Source organism: Chiloscyllium plagiosum, unplaced genomic scaffold (genome assembly GCF_037043375.1).
Source record: "Chiloscyllium plagiosum isolate Xiang-an unplaced genomic scaffold, Cpla_swu_hap1 HiC_scaffold_36, whole genome shotgun sequence".
Taxonomy (NCBI): domain Eukaryota; kingdom Metazoa; phylum Chordata; class Chondrichthyes; order Orectolobiformes; family Hemiscylliidae; genus Chiloscyllium; species Chiloscyllium plagiosum.
In genome coordinates, this window is record NW_028270174.1 from 45,798,217 (window position 1) to 45,822,539 (window position 24,323).

Here is a 24,323-nt window from a genome sequence, read left to right on the forward strand (position 1 = left end):
TCTATTCCAAAAGTCTTATAACTATACATGGGCATGGAGCTGCTTTTCTCTCAAAGTGAACTGTCAGGATGTGAGAACATAGGACTTTAGCCAATGTTTCATTTCTTTGATGATTTGGGGGTGGTGAGGGCAAGATGGTTGTATTCCTACCACAGTTATTAGACCACACATTATTTGCACAATGTGTCTTGTACTGCATGTATTTGTATAAGATGAAATGTGCACTGTCTTAGAGGACCATGTAGAGACATTTTATGGCCCTCCTTCTGGAATGGCTTCATGTCTGACCGTACTGCAGTCTGTGATAAAGCCTGATCTATATTTCCTTCAACTGCTCAGCAATCACATCACTATTCTGGTTCTGATATGCCCCACATGCATTCATTCCACCCGTCCTGGATGGAACCAGCAACAGTTGCTGTTGTTGCCAGAGCCATACAAAGACAATACAGATGATTTGAAATACAAGGGCATCTGAATGTCCAGACCAACAGCAGTTGCTGAATAGCCACTCTTATGGAGAAACCACAGCAGACATTGTCCTCAAGATGTAGAGGAGATTTAGGAGGCCTAGAATTTACCGTCCTCACTGTCATTTCCCCTAGACAGTGAAGTGCAATGGCTGAGGCTGAGGATATTCCAGAACACTAACAGAATGGTGTCTTGTGTTACAGCAGGACTTGTGCTCTGAAGGTGGGGATGGCTTATGTAGAAATCTGTGCCAGATATCTTGGAAGCTGCCATGATGCCTACGTTCCTGATTTCTTTCAATTTCCTGCCTTGCTCCAAGTGCCAAATGCTATACATGGTTGGCTGCTGGGAAACAAAGGTTACCTTCTCAAGCAATGATTGATGACTTCTTTATGAAACTCTTGACCAAGGCTTAGGCAATATATAATGCAACCCATACTTCCAGCAGGGTTATTGTGGAAGAAATGATGGCTGCTCAGCATGAGAATCCAATATTTGGATCAGTCTGTGGCGGTTTATAATATACTTCAGATAGAATGTATTACTTAATCCTGGCAAACTGTGCCCTGCACAACTGCGGTAGGCAAAGGCAGGATGTAATTGATGCTGAAGAGCCAGGAGAGGAGCAACAGTCTTCTGAGGAAGATGATGAGGACATTAACCAAGAGACAGAGACAGAGCAATGCCATGTCAGCTACAACAAGCTAGTCAGAACTAGTCAGGTTTCAAGGACACCATTTTCTCTAACATGTACAAGAAGAGACAGCATTATGATATTAGGGTTCTAACATCTCATGGCACAAAGGAAAAGTTAGCTTCTTAGGTATCCATCATGATGAGGTATCTGACAGCTGCACAATCAGTTCTGCTACGGCCAATATCAGAATTATAAGCAAACCCTAATCACTCACCATCATTTTTCAAAGTCTGCGATTTCACAAACTGCTACATGAGCATGTGATGCTTAAGTACACTTCAATCCAAGATCTAATATTACAGAATTTGCACTCAAAACCATTATTTTCACTAGAACGCTGTACTATGAGGCTGAGTTTGAATCTCATCCTTAAATTAATGCTGCTCCCCTGTAAAGCATAAAGATAGAATGAACCTGTGTCCAGAATGATCATTTAGCCACACATCCAAAGTGGCAATAGTGTGGAACATGAACATGGGCAAGAATATTTTAGAAGGCATTCACATTAGCTTTGCAATCAGTAACCTCCTCAGTGCTAAGTCTTGCTGTAGTCATGAACCTAAGCTTTGAAAGATGTGTGAAATCTATTGCAATCCAGGATGCTTCCAGAGACAAATAATGCATCACTGTTGTAACTTCTATCCTCCTTGGAGATACATGGAGGCTGCTCAACTCTGACATGGCAGTCAACGGACCAGGCCTACAGCTAAAGTGATGATTTGAAGTGGATGTATGTTACAAATTTGAGATTCTATTTATAACATTTTTGAAACATCTGTGTCACCAATTTGTCCTCTGAGAGGTTTCTTCGACCCTGCTCTCCCTCTATATTTATGTGCAGACCAAAGGGTGTCTGCAACCGGAGTGGAGGGAGCCCGATCTGCAATGGAAACGTTTTGCCTGGAAAGTTTGAGCAGATGACCCCAGAGATGCTTGTGGAGTGCAGGGAGGAGACATGCTGCATGTTTCCCATCTAGACATTGGCTCAGCTCAGCTCAGCTGCAGCTACTACACCATTGGGGATCACAGGCAGGGTGAACTTGGGCACTCGGCATCTCTGAAGTGTCTTCTTACGGTGGGGGAGGAGAAGTGGAAGAGAAGGGTTGGAAGCAGCTACTCTGCTTGTTTCCTCCTTCACCTGGGTACCTGCTAGCACTACCCTGTCACCTTGAAAGGAAGGGGCACCTGGAGCAAAGTTAAGGTTCTTCGTCCCCCTGTCATTGATGCTGAACACCAATGGCTAAAGCAATAGAAAGCAGATCCGAGTGCACTTCCAGCAGCCACTGAGTGTTCTGCTGAACTTGGCACTCTTTGGCAGATGCCAACCTGTCCATGGCAGATATAGGCTTGCTGGAGCCAATGTGGCACTGATCATGTTAGTGGACTCCAACTTTTAGTCTAGTTTACTGAGTGTCTCTACCAGACCTGCCTGCTGTTTGTGTAAATACACAGACAGTCGCACAAAGTTATAAAACCTGACACTATGGAGTCATCTTCTTAGAACAAAGAACAATGCAGCCACAAGAATAGGCCCTACTGCTTTCCACTTTGCCCTTCCATACTAAAACTGTCTTCACTTATAGGATCCATATCCCTCTATTTCATTCCTATTCATGTATTCCTCCAGGTGCTTCTTGAAAGCTGCTATTGTATCTGCTTCCACCACCTCCTCTCGCAGTGTGTTCCAGGCAGTCACCACCCTTTGTGTGAAAAACTTGCCTTGCACAACTCTTTTAAACATGCCCCCATATCTTGAACCTGTGTCCCTTAGTAAAAGCCTCATATTTTCCACTCTATCGAAGACATTCACTATCTTATAAACTTCTAACAGTTTGCCTCTCGACCTCCTGCGTTCCAGTGTAAATAAACTCCAGTCTATCCAACCTTTCTTCATCATTAAAATCCTTCATACCTGGCAACATCCTGGTAAATCTTTTCTGTACTGCCTCCAAAGCATCTGCATCCTTCCAGTAGCATGGTGACCAGAACTGTACGCAATATTCCAAGCGTGTCCTAACTAAAGTTCGATAGAGCTGCAGCATAACTTGTCTTTCCTTATAGTCTATGTCCCTTCCAATGAAGGCCAGCATGCCATAGGCCTTTTATTACCAACTTACCTACCTGCGCTGCCACCTTCAGTGATCTGTGGACTTGCACACCCAGATCCCTCTGCATATCAATACTCCTAAGGGTTCTGCCTTTCACTGTAGGATTTCCACCTGTACTTGACCATCCAAAATACATCACCTCACATTTGTCTAGATTAAACTCCATCTGCCATTTTTCTGCGCATGCTTGCTATATCCTCTGGCTGCAGCTACTCACTAGCTGCAATACCACCAATCTATGTATCATCTGCAAACTTACTAATTAGACATTTCCCACCAAATCATTTATGTACACTATGAACAGCAGCGGTCCCAGCACTGATCTCTGTGGAACACCATTAGTTACAGCCCTCCATTTCAAAAAGCATCCTTCCACCAATACCCTCTGTCTCCTATGATTAAGACAGTTCTGTATCCATCTTGCCTTCTTCCTGGATTTGCGCAGGTGCCTGGTTTCTTAAGGTTCACTAAGTGCTAGTGGCTTGGACATTTTTTCCTCAACCAGCTGCAGGAACATGCCAATGATGCACCCACCAGATTCCACTCCCAATTCAAATCTAGATAAATGAGCCACCAAGGTTGTGGAGGGTGCAGGAGAAAACCTTGCGAGTGCATCCTCTGAGAGATCTGTGATTTTTTTTACTTCAGAGCTAAAGGAGGAGCTGATGGGGTCAGGTACTGGCCTCTTAGCGCAGAGGCCATGTGGATGCCATGTGTCTGCCTAAGAGAAGGAATTATTTACATAACAGGGAAAAAGGTTTGAATAGAAAGTCAGGATACATTCGGTATTGGTAATGGGGGAGCAGTGCAGAACAACAGAATTAATCTGATGGTGGTGCAACAGGTGCATCGTCACCAAGCTCAGGAGACAAATATTGGCCACCCTGATGTCTGAATTTGTCCTTTCAGTCCTGTTATGCAAGATGATCTTCTGCAATGTGACAAAGGAAGGCATTGGATGAGGAGGAGATGCTGGATGTTTTAAAATGCTTAAAGTGGATAAATCCCCAGGACTTGATCCGACTTGAATTAGAATTCCTACATTATGGAAACAGGCCCTTCAGCCCAACAAGTCCACACTGCCCATTCGAAGAGCATCCCACCCAGACCCATTACCCTATATTTCCCCTGACTAATGCACCTAACCTATACATCCCTGAACAATATGGACAATTCACCATGGCCAATTCACAAAACCTTGCACATCTTTGGACCATTGGAGGAAACCACAGCACCAGAGGAAACCCACACAGACACGGAGAGAATGTGCAAACTCCACACAGTCACCTGAGGCTGGAATTGAACCCGGATCCTTGGTGCTGATGAGGCAGCAGTGCTAACCACTGAGCCACCATGCAGACCAAAGGAACTATAGACTAGAAAGCCTGATGTTGGTGGTGGGCAGGTTGTTGGTCTTGGCTTTTCCTTATCACCTTTCTTAAATAGTGGCACCACATTAACCAACCTCCAGTCTTCTGGTACCTCATCTGTGACTATCGATCATACAACTATCTCAACAAGGGGCCCAGCAATCACTTCCCTAGGTACCAACAGAGTTCCAGGCTATACCTGATCAGGTCCTGGGGATTTATCCACTTTTATGCATTTTTAGACATCCAGCACCTCCTCCTCATACAATCCCTTCCTTTACCACTTTGCATAACAGGGCTGAAAGGACCAAGACAAACATGGGGGTGGCCAATATTTGTCTCCTTACCTCCTGGAAGGAGGAACTTTGTGAACTTATTGATGAGGGACAGGATTTACATGGAGTTGGAATGGCAAGGACTGATTAGGGATAGTCAGCATGACTTTGTGCGTGGGAAATCATGTCTCACGAACTTGATTGAGTTTTTGATGAAGTGACAAAAAGGATTGAGGAGGGCAGAGCAGTGGACGTGATCTATATGGACTTAATAAGGTGTTCAACAACGTTCCCCATGGGAGACTGTTTAGTAAGGTTAAATTTCATGGAATTGAGGGAGAACCAGCTATTTGGATACAAAACTGGCTCAAAGGTAGATGACAGAAGGTGATGGTGGAAGGTTGTTTTTCAGCTTGGAGGTCTGTGACCAGGGGAGTGCCACAAGGATTGGTGCTAGGTCCACTACTTTTTGTCACTTATATAAATGATTGGATATGAACATAGTTAGCAGATGACACCAAAATTGGAGGTGTAGTGGACAGCGAAGAAGGTTACCTCAGATTACAATGAGATCTTGATCAGATGAGCCAGTGGACTGAGGAGTGGCAGATTAGTTTAATTTAGATAAATGCGAGGTACTGCATTTTGGAAAAGCAAATCAGAGCAGGACTTATACACATAATGGTAAGGTCCTGGGGAGTGTTTGCTGAATAAAGAGATCTTGGAGTGCAGATTCATAGCTCCTTGAAAGTAGAGTCACACGTAGATAGGATAGTGAAGAAGGCATTTGGCATAGATTACATTACAGTGTGGAAACAGGCCCTTCGGCCCAACAAGTCCACACTGACGCACAACCCACCCATACCCCTACATTTACCCCTTACCTAACACTACGGGCAATTTAGCATGGCCAATTCACCTGACCTGCACATCTTTGGACTGTGGGAGGAAACCGGAGCACCCGGAGGAAACCCACGCAGACACGGGGAGAACGTGCAAACTCCACACAGTCAGTCGCCTGAGGCGGGAATTGAACCCGGGTCTCAGGCGCTGTGAGGCAGCAGTGCTAACCACTGTGCCACCGTGCCGCCCACAAACACTGGAACCCAGGAATGACCATTGCAAGTGTGTTGCTCGACTGCTTTCCTTTATTGGTATGCTTTCCTTTATTGGTCAGAGTATTGAATATAGGGGTTGGGAGGTCATGTTGTGGCTGTACAGGATGTTGGTTAGGCCACTGTTGGAATATTGTGTGTAATTCTGCTCTCCTTCCTATTGGAAGGATGTTGTGAAACTTGAAAGGGTTCAGAAAAGATTTACAAGGGTTGGAGGATTTGAGCTATAGGGAGAGGCTGAATAAGCTGGGACTGTTTTCCCTGGAGTGTCGGAGGCTGAGGGGTGACCTTATAGAGGTTTATAAAATCATGGGGGGCATGGATGGGGTAAAGAGACAAGGTGTCTTCCCCGTGGTGGGGGAGTCCAGAATGAGAGAGCATAAGTTTACAGTGAGAGGGGAAAGATATAAAAGGAACCCAAGGGTCAACTTCTTCACGCAAAGGGTGATGCGCATATGGTATGAGCTACCAGAGGAATTAGTGTAGGCCGGAACAATCGCAGCATTTAAAAGCATCTGGATATGCGTATGAATAGAAAGGGTTTAGAGGGATATGGGCCAAGTGCTGGCAAATGGGACTAGATTAGGTTAGGATATCTGGTCAGCATGGATGATTTGGACCGAAGGGTCTGTTTCCGTGCTGTACACCTCTACGACTCTAGAAAAGTGCTGGAATAGGCATTAGTGGTGTTACAGGAACAGGACAATTGATAAGGTTACATGAGTGAGTGAGTAGAGTGAGATGTACAGAGGGCAAGAAGGAGTAGTAGATTGTGACTAGCATTCTTACTGCATTGTTGCGCATGTCTTCTCTTTGTGGAAACTGCATTGACTCAGGTGGCTCTCTCCATCCAGGCTGACAGCATCTGCTGCTGTCATCTCCAATCGCAGTCCTGGAAACAGAGGAAGGTCCTCCTCGACCAAGATTTCTCGATCCCTGTGCATGGACCAGAGTGTCACCTTCCCTTTCTCAGCCATCTCCTTTTCAGTCGGGCAACACACTTGCAATGGTCATTCCTGGGTTCCAGTGTTTGAACTGGTGTTTAGCTGGGATTTAATTATTGTACCTACAGCTTCACTGCTGGAAAGTTTTGTCAGTGAGGAGCAGTTCCGATGCTGTGAACACATGACTGATAAAGAAGGGCAGTATAGGGCCCAGATTTGTAACTAATGAGGTGACCAGATTGTATGAGAAAAGTCACCTAGGCACACATAGGAAAATCCATCCACGAAACTCTTGACATTGATGCTGCCAAAATATAGAAACATTCACCATTATGTTTCAGGTATGTGACCCTCCACCAAAACTGGAAAAAGTTAGGGATGTTTTAGGTTTTGGGCAGGAAGTGGATAGAACAAGAATAAAAGAAGCTCTATGATAGAGTGGCAGACAGGAGTGAATTACAGGGAAAAAAAATAATCCTCCAGTCCCAAAGAAGCAAGAAAAGACACAAAAAAAGGAAGTATGATGTTTGCCTTAGAAAGTGTTAAATCTAATGTATTAAGTAATGCACAACGATGTCATACAGACTTGAATGGAAGAACAACTTTGGATCTTAAACAAGACAGACCTACTCCTGAGGTCTCCCTGATCATTGTAATGAATATCTATCATATCAATGACCTTGGTTGCTGTCTTGCAATAAACAACATTTTATTTTGTGCAACAGTGTCTTCTTGTTAGACTGTTTCCAATACCACACTGGGTCAATCAGGCCCTATGGATCCCTACTGGAATGAGGGTGGTGGTAGCCAATCTACCTGATGTACCTTATGCTGAGGTGACTGTGGTGAGGAATCATCGTCCTACATGAAGATATGCTTCTATCTGAAAGAAGAGAAAACCAGAACAAGCCAAGAACATGAAAAAAAAGCGACAAGAATTTATTCTCTAAAACTGCTGAACCAGTTGCTGACTCTGAAAGCCTATGAAATGCTGAAGCTTACACTGAGCCTCACTGGAACAGTACAGTAGGATGAGGACAGTACTCCACCTTTTGACATTTTTAATATAAACTACTGACAAACCACACTGAGAACAAGTTTAGGGCTCACCATAAACAAACAAGTAAAAAACTGACTAAACTGTTAGTATTTTGATCAGACCAGATACTTCTTACAGAGCAACAAAACACTGCTTAACTTTCTGGCCTTGGCCATGAACAGCACAAGCTAGGGAACACTCCATGTTGAACCCAGCTTTTCCTCTACTGTCAGATCTAAAGATTAGTAGTGAATTAGTTTCCCTCATTAAATTGTACCTCATCTATTGTGGTTTTCAATGTTTGTTTTAACATGCCACCTTCCTGTGAATCTTGGTATTCAGTTGCTTTCGTCAGTGGTGTGGGACTTCTCTTCCTCATGATTGCTAATGAGAGATGGCTGAAATGTTTACGACCTGCTTACTCTCTCAAAACTGAACAGAATCAGTGTCTTTGTGGTGCCACATTATTTATAACAGGATAGGAAATGTAAACCAGAGCATAGATAATTACTGTGTGCCTTGTAATGGTCAAAGTGCATTAATTTTTATTATGTTGCATATTACCCTGACTTATCAGTACTCATATTAACATGTACTCTTCCTGCTCATGTAGTTGTTGATAATGAAGTGCTGTCTATGGCACTTGAATGGGTAAAGACTGAACATTTTACATCTCAGATTTGCATAATATTGGAAGCAAAGTCAATGCCTCCACTCTTTATGTCCTTTCCAAAGTCTTGAAGACTTGAAGAGTACACTGACAATACTTGGATAGACTGAATGGATTTTTCTCACCCTAACCTTTCTTGTATTCTCTTGGAGGTATATAGCAAGGAAACAGGCCCTTCATCCCAAAGAAATAACACCTGTGAAACAAAATAAATGTATTGTATCATAATAACTGAATAATCTCTTTAAACTTCATGGAAGTTCACTTCACATTAGCTGTTCTAACTTGGGATTTCAAGGTCAGCTGGTAATCATCCAACAGCCACAGAAATCAGTGATACCTAGTTAAGTGTCACACAAGTTGAAAATTCAAATCCTAGCTGGTTGACCCTTTTTAAAATAAATAACAAAGATATTTAAAGAAATACTCCAAGGAAGCCACATCAAATTGTATTTGAGAATCTAATCTTGCCATTGCATAAATCAGCAATATGTGATGATTGCACTGTTTGCTTTTGACTGACGTACTATTTTACAAATAACTATGGGCTAATACAGGACAGATGTGCGTTGACCCTTTTTATTATATATTGTCTTCTGAGGTTCCTTTGGCGTGAATTGAATGGGTATGAACTCAGCACCCATGCACCAAACAATCCAGTACATTTAATAGTACATATAATGCACTATAATAATTGGCAGTGAATGTCAACTTGATATGGGACAACTAAACACATAATTGGCAAGATTTTTAAAAATCAGGGGTGGCACAGTGACTCAAATTAACTGCAGTTAATGGAGTATCTTGTGGTTAAAGATAAAAGATAACTGGTATAGAAATATTTGTAACCTTTATAGATTTAGCTGCTGTTACATTAACTCATTTATAGGCACAAGTGAGTTTTTAACATTTCATTTAAAATTAAATAAATACAAATATGTAACCAACGTGTTTTTTTTTTCAGATATTTTTAACAAATATTTTCAATTGAGAAAGACTAACTTTCTGGAAAACTAGCTTTTTTTGTAGCGAAGCCTTTAATAATGCAGCTGCTCTAGTTAGAACATCTTGCACTTACTAGCTCAGTTAGTAAATTCACCAATGAAAGTCTGCGTAGATACAAGTTGCCCATAAACTATATATTCTTTACCTTATGACATTGTATTGAAAAAGAGAAAGGACCGAGTCAAACTAAGATACAGGTACAACTATTTTATGAACAAAGTAGACAATTAAGTAGACGTTCTGGTTAATTCGACCTTTGAAATAGTGGCTACTGTAGAAAAAGATATATACAGTACATTACACAAAGCACCAACACTGACAGTGCAATGATATGACTGTGCTTTTGATCACACCTACCCATTTCCCTTTTGTTTAAAGTGTTGTAAATCATGAGTCATCTCAGACAATGCAAAAGCTAAATTCTTAAATAGGTTTGGTACAAAATAGATACATTTAATGTAATACAAAAAAAAAAGCTTTAGTCATATTAGCCTAAATGAGAAGATATAAAAAAATGTACACAACTTCAGGCAATGCCCTCAGAAAAGTCTGGTAAGTCCTTACTCTCCTCAAATTCTGTATCTCTCCAGTATATTGTCACTGTGACACATTTGCTAGGATATCGTAGCAGAAATTGCAGATAAACATGCAGATTTCTCTTTAAAAATTGTGTATGGAAGAAAATGATGCACAAAGGAAGTGATATCACATGAGGACAAGCAGCACAATATAAGCAGATTTTCTTGGAAGTTTTCAGCCATATGGCGAGGAATACTGCAAGTCACAACACTTATGGTGGTAAGCAGTAGTTGATTCCAGAAGTAGTCCTTTCTCTTGAAAACTATTTTCTGCAATTTTACTTGGTTCAGAACTGGAACAGTAAATTAAGTAATATTTATATCCTTCCACAGGTGAGAAAGAAAGGGAACCCAGAGTTCAATGCATGAGCTATTTTCTTTGCCGTCATCTAGATATCCAAACCTTTTTGGGAATGGAGCTCGTCCCCTGTTTCATACTTTTCAGGTCCATTTATAGGCAGGAGAGCTACACGTCTACACCAAAGTCCACCAAAAAGCTAGAAAGTGGAAAGTCGAAAACTGAGATGAGTGTGATCTCTGAACAAGATAATGCACACAGGCCCCATTTTTCAATGCTTCAAGTCTTTGAAAGGTAAAAGGGCAAACTAGCTTAACCTTCTGTTTTTCCTTTACACACACAGCCACATTCTTCATGGTGCTCCAATCCCACATCTGCCAGGGATTTCTGCAATGGTTTCCCAGGACTTCTATATCGTAGTTGAAGAACCTGAAAAAAGTTTAAGCCATTAAGTTAAAACAGCATGAAAGATGAAGGAGCTTTATTCCTGTCACTAAATAGATTATACCAGATACTTTGAATCTTCCATTACTAACACACTAAAATACAAACAATATGTCCAAATACATCATTGGGGATTCTGTCCATACAATAAATCTCTCTTGTAAAGCTGTCTTTATAAAATAAGTGACCTTGACATCAGTGCGACATCATCCAAATTCTTACTTGGGCTTCTTGAAATTCAAACAGCATATTATGGCAGTGATATGCATATGTCAGCTAGAACTCTAAAGAAGAATATCAATATCATAAAATCAGCAACTAAAGAAAATCTCATTTTTAAGTAATTGGATACTAAATTGACAAAAGATGATGCAATTTTGTGTTCGCAGCTGAGTATTCCACATGAATATTACACACTTATGACTTCATCACTTGTATTGTGTTTGAGAAGAATAATGGCTGGAAAATAAATGTCAACATGTTGAATCTCATGCCGACATCTCATAAAGAAATAAAACATTAGCAATTCATGACGGATCTTTTATCCATTGATCTCCTTATTCTCACAGCCATTTGGAATATAGCATTCAACAAATAACAGCCAATGGCAAAAGTGTTGGCACATTGGTTTTGAATCCCAAACTTGGCACTGAATGTGGAAGCTGAAAATGTGTTGCTGGAAAAGCGCAGCAGGTCAGGTAGCATCCAAGGAGCAGGAGAATCGACGTTTCGGGCATGAGCCCTTCTTCAGGAATGTGGAATGTTTAGCAAGGAAACTGCATTACAGAAAGGTACCTTTGATTCTCTTTTCCATCTCCTTTGGGATTCCTGTCCTCTCACTCCTACTCCTGACCTTATCTCCAGTTCCATTCTATTGCACTTTTTTCTCTTTCTTGTTTTGGTCCCATTGTAAATTTCCCCAGCCTCTGCCACCTGCCCAACCTTATTTGATCTGAAAAATATCATTGCCATTGAATTATTTTCGAAAACATTGTGGCATGCAATGAACGTACAAATAAAGTGGTTAGCACTGCTGCCTCACAGCGCCAGAGACCCGGGTTCAATTCCCGCCTCAGGCGACTGTGTGGAGTTTGCACATTCTCCCCGTGTCTGTGTGGGTTTCCTCCGGGTGCTCCGGTTTCCTCCCACAGTCCAAAAATGTGCAGGTTAGGTGAATTGGCCATGCTAAATTGCCCGTAGTGTTAGGTGAAGGGGTAAATGTAGGGGAATGGGTCTGAGTGGGTGCGCTTTGGTGGGTCAGTTGGGCCGAAGGGCCTGTTTCCACACTGTAAGTAATCTAAATCAATGCATTGATTTTGACACCTCTAATGATTCCTAGTTCTGATGAAAGTCTCAAACCTGAAATATTAACTCTACTCCTTTCCCTACATAGATTCTGAGCCTGAAATTCATATCCAGTTATTATGTTTTTAATTCCAGATTTTCAGCATTTGTGCTATTCTGTGTTTTTTTAATGCATGGGAATTGTACAACTTTAAACTATTCCAATTATAATATGATGTGGAGGTGCTGATGTTGGACTGGGATGGACAAAGTTAAAAATCATACGATACCAGGTTATAGTCCAACCGGTTTATTTACCTATTGGACGATAACCTGGTGTCATGTAACAAGTATAATATGCTATTTTCTTTGCACTTTTCCTTTATTCAGTAATATATTATGGAGTATGACAACTTGAGGTGTTGGAATCTGCCAAAAGCCCATGAATTCAGATTAATCAGACAATGACTTCTCTTTCTCCTTGTAAAAACCTGTTGGAAAGTTACTGGGTTAAATTTGCAACCATACTTTATGAGATAATAAGTTCTTTCGGGTAAGTCTTTGGATACCCACACACAGGGTCTGAGGATTAAAATATATCCTGTCTTACTAAAGTTTACACTCCAACACTTCTTTCCCAACAAAGAAAACGTTTGTTGATAGCATTTGATTATTACAGTAAAAGTTTAAAAGAAAAATCATTGAAGAAGCTACCAGATACCTCATGGTATTTTTTTGACACTTTGATAGGAACACATTGACAATCTTGGCAGCCAAGGGAGCAGCAGGCACAATTTCCCCCACAGCGTTTTACCAGTAGACACCCTGGCCAGTAGATGGTATCTGTCCGTTTGAGTTCCTCTCTCAGAGACACTGATATGTTGCGTGGTGTGCAGCTGTACAGCTTCACCTCTTCTTTCAGCAAGTTCAGATCAACTGCATTAACAAGAACATTAGATTAAGATCACAAGGTTATGGTACAATGTCTGAGTGTTGCACATGCTTTGACCATTAATTTTCTACCTCAAAAAACATCTGGTCATGTAGAGTTGCCATTTCAGGTTTATGAGGGGAAAAAGAAGTAGAAGCATGTTAATGTGGAGGAGACTTATGTGATGTATAAATACTACCATGGCTCTGTTAGATCAAATGGTTTGTTTCTGTGCTATTAATTCTGTTTAAAAAGATGTATTGTGAAGTTTAAGGTGTTGCTTTGTATAATCTGCTGAGAAAAACCAGAAAGTTCTGAAAGGATTTTTTTTGTAGTCTGTTAAATTTATACATCTATAATTTAACTGATAAATAATCCAGTTACTATTTTAGCTACAAAACAATTAATTAACTAGCTTTTCCTTTCATGTGCAGCTACTTGAAGTTGGAATCTATATAGGTTTGTATCAATTTTTACTTAAGGTTTATATTTGTGGTTTGATGCATTTTATCCCATCTTCTGAAGAAAATGAAGCACTCATAGTGGGGCACTTTGTTTTTCAAGCTTATTTGGTATCATTAGGCGTATATGTTTTTAAGAAACATTTTTACACATATTCAATTATTGAGAGAATGGAAATCATATGATTTACACTGTGGATTGTTTGCAATGTTCTAGGGCATTGACTCTATCTGGTGGTCTATTAAAACAAGCGGATCTGAGGCATTTTTGGAACAAAAAAGCCATCCAGGGTGATGCTAAGCCCTTTATAACTTCATCATCATCTCACCCTGAAATTACAGCAGCAAGGGGAAGCTGGACATTGCTCTCATGGAATTCCTGTTTTGCCTCCCATCCATGTCCTCACACATCAGTTTTTCTCCACTGCCAGTATGCTTTTGGGTGTACAAAGTACTGGTGCCTGGTCAGGTCGAAGCAGGTAGAAGAGTACTCCACAAGAGTACTGAGGATGTATGATCGCATGAACTTCCATTCAGTTAGCAGCTGTTCCAAGATGAAGATTTTAAAGGAATGTAAAGAGACAAGGTCAGCACAGGGTGAATCACTGAACATGAGTGGTCTTTCCAATTGGGTGGGAGATACAAGCTGAATATGATCACATGGCAGCTGGATAACTGGTATGATAGAGGCATGGTGCAAAGTAGGCGCAAGTGCAAGGCAGTAAGGCCTTGGTGTCAGTTATTCATAGTCTCGTTTTGAAAAACCAGCCACACCTGTCTGCAGTAGTTCCAATGTCTCTGAGTATTTTTAGCCTGCAGTTGAGAGAAACCTTCATGCAGTCCACAACTGCAGGTTCCAGCTCCAAGCTAGAAATACATGGAAAGGACAATCCAGAATCAAGACTAGACCTGCACCTTGTATCTTCAGTGACTTCAGCCTTGAGTGAAGAAAGTGAACCAATAAGCTGATAGCTTTGGAAGGTTGCAACCTCGGATATTTTATAGTTCCTTGTCTTCTATTCTGAGAGTATTAAACAAACATGGATAACTTTCAGAACTGCTGTTTTTTGAGGGGTTCTGGTGACTACTAAAGCACAGAATTCTAATTACCTTACCTTAGCAAAAATAATCTTCCCAGAAATAAATAGTTTTCCTAAAATATTACTATGAACCATGAACTAGATTTTTACAATACCTTGTTTGAGGCACAGGGTTTAGAGAGGCTACACAATGAACAGTGGTATGTCATATGTATGTTGAGATGTGCAGGAGATGTGTCCTGTTAATGTTGAGTAGTAGCCAGCTCATTCGCCTGAGTGAGCTTATTATGAACCTCCCTGGTGCACAATCCAAAAGGTGCAGGCACCAGCTGCTGCTCACCTATTTCTTCAGCCTTCCCCTTATTAGAAACAGAAAGAGTATCCTCTAACACTTCACGATGCAAAGCAGCACCCCTCTGCTAAAGGAAGTTTTGAGGAACGCAGCAGATAACAACGGTTCTGGAAATTTTTACTATGTAGCAGAACTCATGAAGAATGGTCCTGACAATGGAATCTCATTTCAAGCAGCTCGATATCTGTTTGCTTGTAGTCTAATTATGCTGTGGCAAGCATTGAACCATTCTTCAGCTCCAATCTGAGGGTTCCTCACTGGCATCATTAACCACACTGGACAGACTTGCCCCGAAACCAAAATTCAGCTATGGAGGCGTGAGAGTGGCTGGAAAAGTCACCGGACCTGAATCATTCACTCTGACTTCTCTTCATAGACACTGCCAGACCTGCTCAGCTTCTCTAGCAATTTCTACTTTTGTTTCTGATTTACATCAATCCACACATCTTTTGTTTTTTATTTTGCATTCAGCTGGAATTTGATGGTCACATCTGTAATCCTTTCCACCTTTCAAATGTGGAAAACTTACAATGACGACAAAGCTAATTGACTTCACAGCTTGGTTACTCAAGCCAGATCAGAAACGCTCCAGCCTTCCTAAACAGTGCTTTGGCCACTTTCCTATTGTAACTATATATGGTTGCCTTGGAAAACCCACACTTGGGATACAGCCAGGGATGTAGCAATTAATGTTGTGGTGATTCTCAATGTTACTGATATTGGGTTTCTGTTTGCAGATTATCCTGTGGTTTACATGGTAACAGATTCCCTTGAGTAGTACAAACCTCTTGGGCACTGGTACTCCAACCCTTATCGGTAATTCCTACAACTTCCGAACACAAAACATCTTTAGATTCTTTCCTGCTATTTCCCACGGCATATCACCCTGCACCATTCATGACCTTTTTAATGACTCCGTATTTCCCTTCAGCTTGTATATTGAAGAACTGGCCCCAGTGTCCCAGGAATCTGAAACCCTCCCAACTGTACAATCTATTAAATTATATATTAATTTGCTCTATCCTTATTCCTACACTCAATAGTACAAGGCACTAACAGTAATCTTGAGATTACTACTTTTGAGTTTCTTTCCCAGCTCCCTGAACTCTGCCTGGCAAACCACCATCTTTACCAATAATCAGAACTGCATATTGTTTGGTGAGTGAGATGCACTCAAGTGATGCATGTCCAATTCTCCCGGTCCTCTTTGATTGTCTGGTAGTTACCCATTTAATCTGTTTCTGTATGCCCTTAAACTGTTGGTTGACCATATCTACCCTCAAAACTCAGCATTTCAGATGTTTCATAATCACAGCAGCTGTCACCTAAACCCTGAAACCCAGAGTTTTAGCTCCTGCAGTTAGTAACATTCCCTGCTCAAGAAGTGTCTTACAGTTCCTATGCGAAAGGAGAGGCATTCCATGGGAATGTGCTACACTGCCTCCATATTTAAATACTACATTTAAAAGGAAGTCTCAGGAACAACTCACCAATCAACTGTTTCTCCTGTACTTAGGCATGTTAACCGAAATGTTTTATTTAACCATTAATTTTTATAAGGCAAATGTCTCAACGAAACAAAGATCCATGTTTTCTGGAAATCTTTTTCAAAAAATTGAGACTAAAAGCAAAAACTGCCAATAATGTAGTTTCAGACTTCCACCTGAAGAACTAGAAGTCCAGAAAATAAATTTATCTCTGGTTCTGCGATCAACCACTCACCAATGTCAAAATATCCTTTCATCATTCTTCACCTAATGGGCAGCATTGTTTCACTTACCCTGTCTATCCAGCAGCTAAATACTGCTGGTCAACCTGGCTCAGGAGCCTCCACATAAAGTCAGTAGATATCTAAGTCTATGTTGTGATGAGGTTTATTTCTAGGTATATCAGACCAATACAGCTTCCCAACCTGAACTTCCTGATATCTGCAGAGAAAAGAGCCCCCTGAAAGTATGCCATGTCTGACAGCTAACAAATCACTCTTATTCCCACATAATCTCAGTAAAACCAAAAGCATGCATCCAAAAATCCATAGCTGCTACATTCCACAGCCTACAAAGGCCAACAGCTCCTCCTCTCAATGGTATCCCTCCTGGTTGAATGAAAATATCACCAACCACAAAACTGGTAACTGACATCAATGATGAAGTCCCAGGTTTTAACCCTTCATGGAAAATCTGGACAACTGTCAAGATGGGCCAGGAGGATGTAACCATTTGCCTGCAAATAAAACAAAAAATAAACAGCTCAAATGTGTCTTTGTCCATCCATATTTTCAGTGTGGAAGAAAATGGAATAAATGAATGAAAGTGGAATAACGTAGGATAGACAGGCTTCAGATTGGTTCCACAGGTCGGCACAACATCGAGGGCCGAAGGGCCTGTACTGCACTGTAATGTTCTATGTTCTAAGTCAACCCATCATGTACATACTGAACTCCATACTGAACTCAACCCCTGGTGGCATCTTAACCATTCATAATGACATCAGTTAAAGCCATTCAGCAGATTGTTAACTTCAGTATCAAACAATTACTGTTGCCTAGTCATATGAATAAAAATAATCAAAAAAGAACTGCAGATTTTAAAATTCAGACTGTTTTTGCGTGACTCATTATATAGGCATTTCGTACCCAAGAGAGTCCATCATGACATCATGAGATAAGCTCCATCCATCATAATAAAAAGGACCGTTCCTGGAGGAGCTAACCAGTTCTGTTTGTTACCAATTATGTACAAGAATGTTTCAATTGCAGTGATGTGAACTCTTTAATTGAGTCTGAGTTTCAGAGGAGACCATCATCTCTAACGTAATGTAAATAGCTAGTAAGCAATATGTGATAAATCTATTTACTGTTCATCAAGATTAAGTTTACCTTCTGTCGAGGCATGTGGGCACCCTTCCCCATTTGGCATCAACAATTTAGACGGAAATCAGCAAGAAGGTGGTTGGCATTGATCTACCCAAAGCTTCTGAACTACAACAGTTATAATATTATAATCCCTTGTAATTTAATATTATCTTTATCCCCTCTATCTCATTATTTAGCTGAGCACTGGTTTTCATTACATGATAACTTAGGAAGCGGTTTTAATTTTTGTATCAATTGATCAGGTTTTGTTTAGTACTTGGCCAATTCAAATTGAATTTGAAGCTTACACTTTGTTCTGTGATGTCCGGCACAAAAATAAAATGAGAAAGGTGGCCCAACCACGGCAAACAAGGGAAATCAGAGATGTGACAAGATCCAAGGAAAGGGCATACAAATTGACCAAAAAAAAATCTGAGAATTGGAAGCAGTTTAGATTTCAGCAAAAAAAAAGGCAAAATCCCTTGTTATTTAATACTATCTTTATCCCTGATATCTCATAGAAACTGAGCACTGATTTTAGCTACAGTTAGTTCTGATATAACACGATAGCTCTGTTCTTGTGCGATCTCACATTATAAGAAAATTGCACAATAGCCACATCATTTTGACTAATGGGGGCTGAATCACATTATAGCCAATATACATAAGGAAAGTTTGCGTTCTACAAATAATGGCCTAAATTCTTCAATTGTGTTAAAGCCAATTCGCGCTGAAGAAACACATGCAGAACAGAATGTATATGATAAATTAGGAAACTGTTTTTAATTTTGTACTAATTAATCAAATAATTGAGTAATTGTATTAAATGTTGTCTACCAGTCCTTTATAACTGCAACATGACGTCCCAACTCCTATACTCAATGCCTACTTTACCACTCTGTATACCTGTGACGCAACATCCAAGGAACTACGCATCTGAACCCTTTGGGTTTCTCTGTTCGACAACACTCCACAGGACCCTACCATTGACTGTTTAAGTCGTGTCATCTTACCAAGATGCAACACATTGCAATTACTTAAATTAAACTTCATCTGCCACTACTCAGCCCATTGGCCGACCTGATCAAGATCCCTTTGTATTCTTAAATAACCTTTCTCACTGTCTACTATACCACCAATTTTGGTGCAATCTGCAAACCTACTAACCCATGCTTCCTATATGATCATCCAAAATCATTTATATAAATGACAAACAGCAGTGCAGCCAGCACCAATCCCTGTGGAACATCACTGGTCACTGGCCTCCAGTCTGAAAAACAACCCTCCTTTACCAACTTCTATCACCTACTGTCAAGCCAATTTTTTAATTTAATTGGCAAACTCTCTCTGAATCCCACTTGATCTAATTTTACTAATCAGTCCACCCTGCAGAAACTTTTCAAAGGCCTTGCTAAAGTCCGTATTGACAAAATTTAGAACTCTGCCCTCATTTGAGGTCATATCCTCAAATAACCCAATCAAATTTATGAGTCACAATTTCCACACAGAAATCCATGCTGATTATCCCTAATCAGTCTAAGCTCATAATTTGCTCTGTGCTGTCCGACACAAAAATAAAATGGGAAAGGTAGCCCAACCATAGCTAACAAGGGAAATTTGGGAAGTATTAGATCCAAGGAAGGGACATAAAATTTGGCCAAAAAAAGAATGGTTTTGATTTCAGGAAGGAAAGGCAGAAGGATTGATAAGGTGGCAGGGGGAATCACTGAGCATGACAGTAAACTTTCAGGGAACAGACAAACTGATTGTAGAAGCTTCTATAGGTATGTGAAGAGAGCAAGTTTAGTTAAGACAAATGTAAGTGCCTTACAGTCAGTAACTGGGAAGTTATTATAGCAAATAAAGAAATAGAAAAGTAATTAAATGCAATTCTGGTTCTGACTGCATTAGGAAGGACACAAATAATGTCCTAAAAATGCTGGGGAACACAAGATCGACTGAGAGGGAGAAGATTAGATTAGATTACTTACAGTGTGGAAACAGGCCCTTCGGCCCAACAAGTCCACACCGACCCGCCGAAGCGTAACGGGCGGCACGGTGGCACAGTGGTTAGCAAGGGGCCCAGTTCAATTCCAGCCCTGGGTAACTGTGCAGAATTTGCATATTCTCCATATGTCTGTGTGGGTTTCTGCTAGGTGCTCTGGTTTCCTCTGACAGTGGCTCATAGAGGCTCATAGACCTCTAAACTTTCCTATTCATGTACCTGTCCAAATATCTTTTAAATGTTGTAACTGTGCCTGCATCTACCACATCCTTTGATAGTTAATTTCACATAAGAACCCTCTGTGTGAAAAGGTTTGATGGGCCAAATGGCCACTTGCAGCTCTGTAGGGATTTTTTGATTCTAAGAAAGAAATCAGTTTTAGTAGGAAATTAGTTGTGCCAGTTAGGTGGACTGGTCACTAGAAATTGCCCAGTAGTGTCCAAATATATGCAGGCTAAATGGATTCACCATGGTAAATGTGGGAATGGCGATGGGGATCTAGGTGGGATGCTCTTCAGAGGGGCGGTGCAGAATCATAGAGTCATACAGCAGGAAACAGTCCCTTCAATCCAATATATCCATGCCGGCCAAGTTTCCCAAACTAAACTAGTCCCGCTTGCCTGCATTTGGCTCATAGACCTCTAAACTTTCCTATTTATGTACCTGTCCAAATATCTTTTAAATATTTAAAAACTTGCAGCTCTGTAGGGATTTTGTGATTCTAAGAAAGAAATCAGTTTTAGTAGGAAATTAGTTTTTTGGGGAATTGATGAGATTAAAAACCAATGACTCCCTGGGGCCTGATCATCTATATCACAGAATGTTTAAAGAAGTGGCTCTTGAAATAATGGATTCACTAATTGTCATCTTTTAAGATTCGAGAGCAGTTCCACGGATTGGAAGGTAGCTAATGAAACTCCACTATTTAAAAAAGGAGGTAGAGAAAAAAACAGAAAACAAGGACCATTAGCCTTACATCAGTAGTGGGGAAAACATTGGAATTAATTGTAAAAGATTTAATAACAAAGCACTTGCAAACAGTGACAGGATGGGACACTAATAGGGTAAATAAGGGGAGCTCGTTGAATTCAGAAGGCTTTTGATCAGGTCCCATAGAAAATATTAGCATGTAAAATTAAAGTGGATGGGATTGCAGGTTGTGTGGTGATAAGGATAGAGAACTGGTTGACAGACAGGAAACAAAGAATAGGAGTGAATGTGTCTTTTACCAAGTGATGCAGTAACTACTGGGATCCCACCTTTCACAATATATGTTAAAGATGAGGGAACTAAATGCAATATCTCCAAGTTTGCAAAGTGGGTTGGGGAGGGTGAATTGTGAGGAGGATGTAGAAATGCTTCATTGTGATTGGAACAAATTGAGTGATTGGGCAAATGCAAGGTAGATTACGTATAATGTGGATAAATATAAGATTATCAACTTTGATTTCATAAACAGGAAGGCAGACCATTACCTGAATGGTAACAGATTGGGAAACAGGGGAATGCAAGGTATCCTTGTACACCAGTGGTTGAAAGTAAACATGCAAGTATAGCAGGCAGTGAAGATGACAAATGGTATGCTGACATTCATAACAGGATCCAAATGGAGAAGCAGGATGTCATGTTACTATTGAACAGGGCCTGGGTGAGACCACATCTGGAGATTATATGTGGTTTCCATCTCCTTGTCTGAGGTAGGATGTACTAGCTGTTCACGGTTTACCATACTGGTTCCTGGGTCGGCAGTATCGACATATGAAGTGAGCCTGCATAGGCTAGGACTATGTTCACTGGAATTTGGTGGGGGGATGGGTGGAATTTCTCATAGAACCCAATACAATTCTAACAGAACTAATGGAGGAAGGATGTTCTTAATGACTAGAGACCAAATCTAAGGCTCATTGTCTAAGAATACAGAAAAGGGCATCTAGGAATGAGATGAAGAGCAATTTCTTCACAGAGAAAACATGTTTGAGACCAAAAAATTTAATGTCTCCAAGAAGGAGTTAGATATAGTATTTAGGGATAAAAGATATGGGGAGAAAGGAGTACCAGGGTAATGAGGTGAATGATCAGGCAGCATCCTATGAAATGATGGAGCAGGCTTAGAATCATAGAATCCATACATTGCAGAAAGAGGCCATTCAGCCCATTGAGCCCACAATGATCCTCCAAAACAGCAACCCATCCAGACCCATGCCCCCACCCTAACCTTGTAATTTACCATGGCTAACCCACTCAACCTGCACACTATGGGACAATTTATCATAGTCAATCCATCTAACCTGCACATCTTTGGGCTGTGGAAGGAAACTGGAGCACCTGGAGGATGCAAAACCCTCACATGCTGTCACCCAAGGCTGGGATCGGACCCAGGTTCCTGGTGCTATGAGGTAGTAGTGCTTACCGCTGAGTCACCAAGCTTCCCTAGTACTTGATGTGCTGAATGGCTTATTTCTGCTCCTCTTTCTGATTTTGTCACTTAATAATTTTGTTTCACCTCCCATTCAGTTCAGACCCACTAGTTTCTTCAATCCCTCCTGCTTTATTATTTCTCCATTTTGGGCCTCAGTGTCTGTCCATTTTGAATCCTACTTGCTTGTTTCTTTTCAGAAACATGCTCAAAACTACCTTTCTCAAGTTCCAGAAAAGGCCGTTACATGGTCAGAGCAGAGGACTGTTGCACATAATGGATGATGGGCATCCCACAGTATCACTTACAGCAGCTGTGTGTGTGGAATTTTTTGGCTTTGCTGTCCCATTAACAGTGAAAATCCATCTGATGCAATTATCAAACAAAAAACAATAATTGCTGGAGAAATTCAGCAAGTCTGAACATCTGTGGAGAGAAACACAGATTAATGTTGAGTCTACCGCCCTTCTTTAAAATTGTTTCTCCAGCTTCAGATTTCTAGCATTCAATTTTTTTTGTTCTAATTTGATGCAATTTTCAATCTGCCCTATAAATGAATGAGAATCAAGTCTGTCTGTTTCTGATGGTTGATAATGGAAAATAGGAGTCCTACATTCGTTATCAGACCCTTCACAATTGTTACAAATGGACAAAATTTTCATTTAAAAGGAATTGATGTTAAATGTTCAACAAATAGCCAAGAATTTTTGGTGGAATCATTTTTCCGTGACCAGGAACAACAGACATCCTTTTACTAGCAAGTCCTCAACCCCTCTGCAATAGGCTTCCTCCCCTGACCAAGCTGGATATGGCACCACCAAGCTGCCTGTTTGGCTTTCACTGCTCATTCCAGTCATGCCTGAACCTGAAAACAGTTTGACCTTCAAATGGTTGCTTCAATTGATGGCTCCACTAACTTCACACCCATTTTGGAGGAAATTTTAAAAACCTTCTTCAATTAATCTGGGAGTCAAAATTAAGTGTGATATTTAAGTAAGTAGGGTGGGAGTATGGGAACTGTGGTTCTGTCGAGCTCAGCAGGAAAACTGTTAAGGCTTTTGAGCATAGGGAGGCAAGGCAGTTCAGTGGGTTAGCACAGCGGCCTCACAACACAGGGACCTGGGTTTAATTCCAATCTTGGGCAACTCTGTATATAGAGTATGCGCATTCTCATCCCGTGTTTATGTGAGTTTCCTTTGGGTGCACTGGTTTCCTCCCACAGTGCAAAGATGAGCAGGTTAGTAAGACTGGCCATGATAAATTGTTCCTTGTTGTCCAGGAATGTGTAGGTTTGGTGGATTAGCCATGGTAAATGTGGGATTATGGGGATAGGGTAGGGAGCAGTGAATGGAATGCCCTTCAGTGGGTCAGTGCAGACCCATGGGCTGAATGACCTCTTTCCGCATAGTCGAGATTCATTGTAGGTGCTTGTCAGGCCTTTGAATTTTACCGGTTGGAATCAAAGTATCTAACAGCTTTGATTCTTCCTCTGAGACAGTAAGGTGGTAATTTTGGTAATACATTGCATTCTCTGGTGAGACCTATATCTTTGAAGTGTGTAAGAATGGGGATTAGTTTGAAAATTCTCTGTGGATGTCACAGAGGTCATTGGGTGAGCTGCTGTGTGACTTTCAAATTGATGATTTTTCTTTGATTCTGTTCACATTGCCTAAGGTATGTGCAGTTTCAGCACAGCACTTCACCCAGCAGGAATGCATATCAGGAAGTTGTTGCATACTCCATGATTTTAATGTAAAGGAAAGTGGTTAATCCAGCCATATTTATGGATATTTGTTGCTCGTGGGTAACATTGCCACATTTTTCAGATCATTCATTTAAACAAAACATTTGGTGACCCAATGTTTCAGGAGAAATTTTGCTTGTAGAGACAACAAAGACATGACTAGATTAGATTTACTGTGTCTGTGACCCATCAGTGCGTATGCAGGGTGTGGAAGAATCATCT

At 40.8% G+C, this 24,323-nt stretch overlaps 1 protein-coding gene across 2 annotated transcripts in view; it reads right to left on the minus strand.

Moving 5' to 3' along the window:
• Window positions 1-9,881: 9,881 nt before the first annotated feature.
• The window catches only part of pdgfc (platelet derived growth factor c), a 421,124-nt gene continuing 406,682 nt past the window's right edge, over window positions 9,882-24,323 (minus strand). For both annotated transcript variants that reach the window (XM_043708811.2, XM_087980140.1), the window contains 2 exons: window positions 13,020-13,234; window positions 9,882-10,999 (listed from right to left, as the gene is read on the minus strand). In XM_043708811.2, coding sequence (XP_043564746.2) covers window positions 10,883-10,999; window positions 13,020-13,234 — 332 coding nt within the window. In that variant the 3' untranslated portion in view covers window positions 9,882-10,882. The remainder of the gene's footprint in view (window positions 11,000-13,019; window positions 13,235-24,323) is intronic.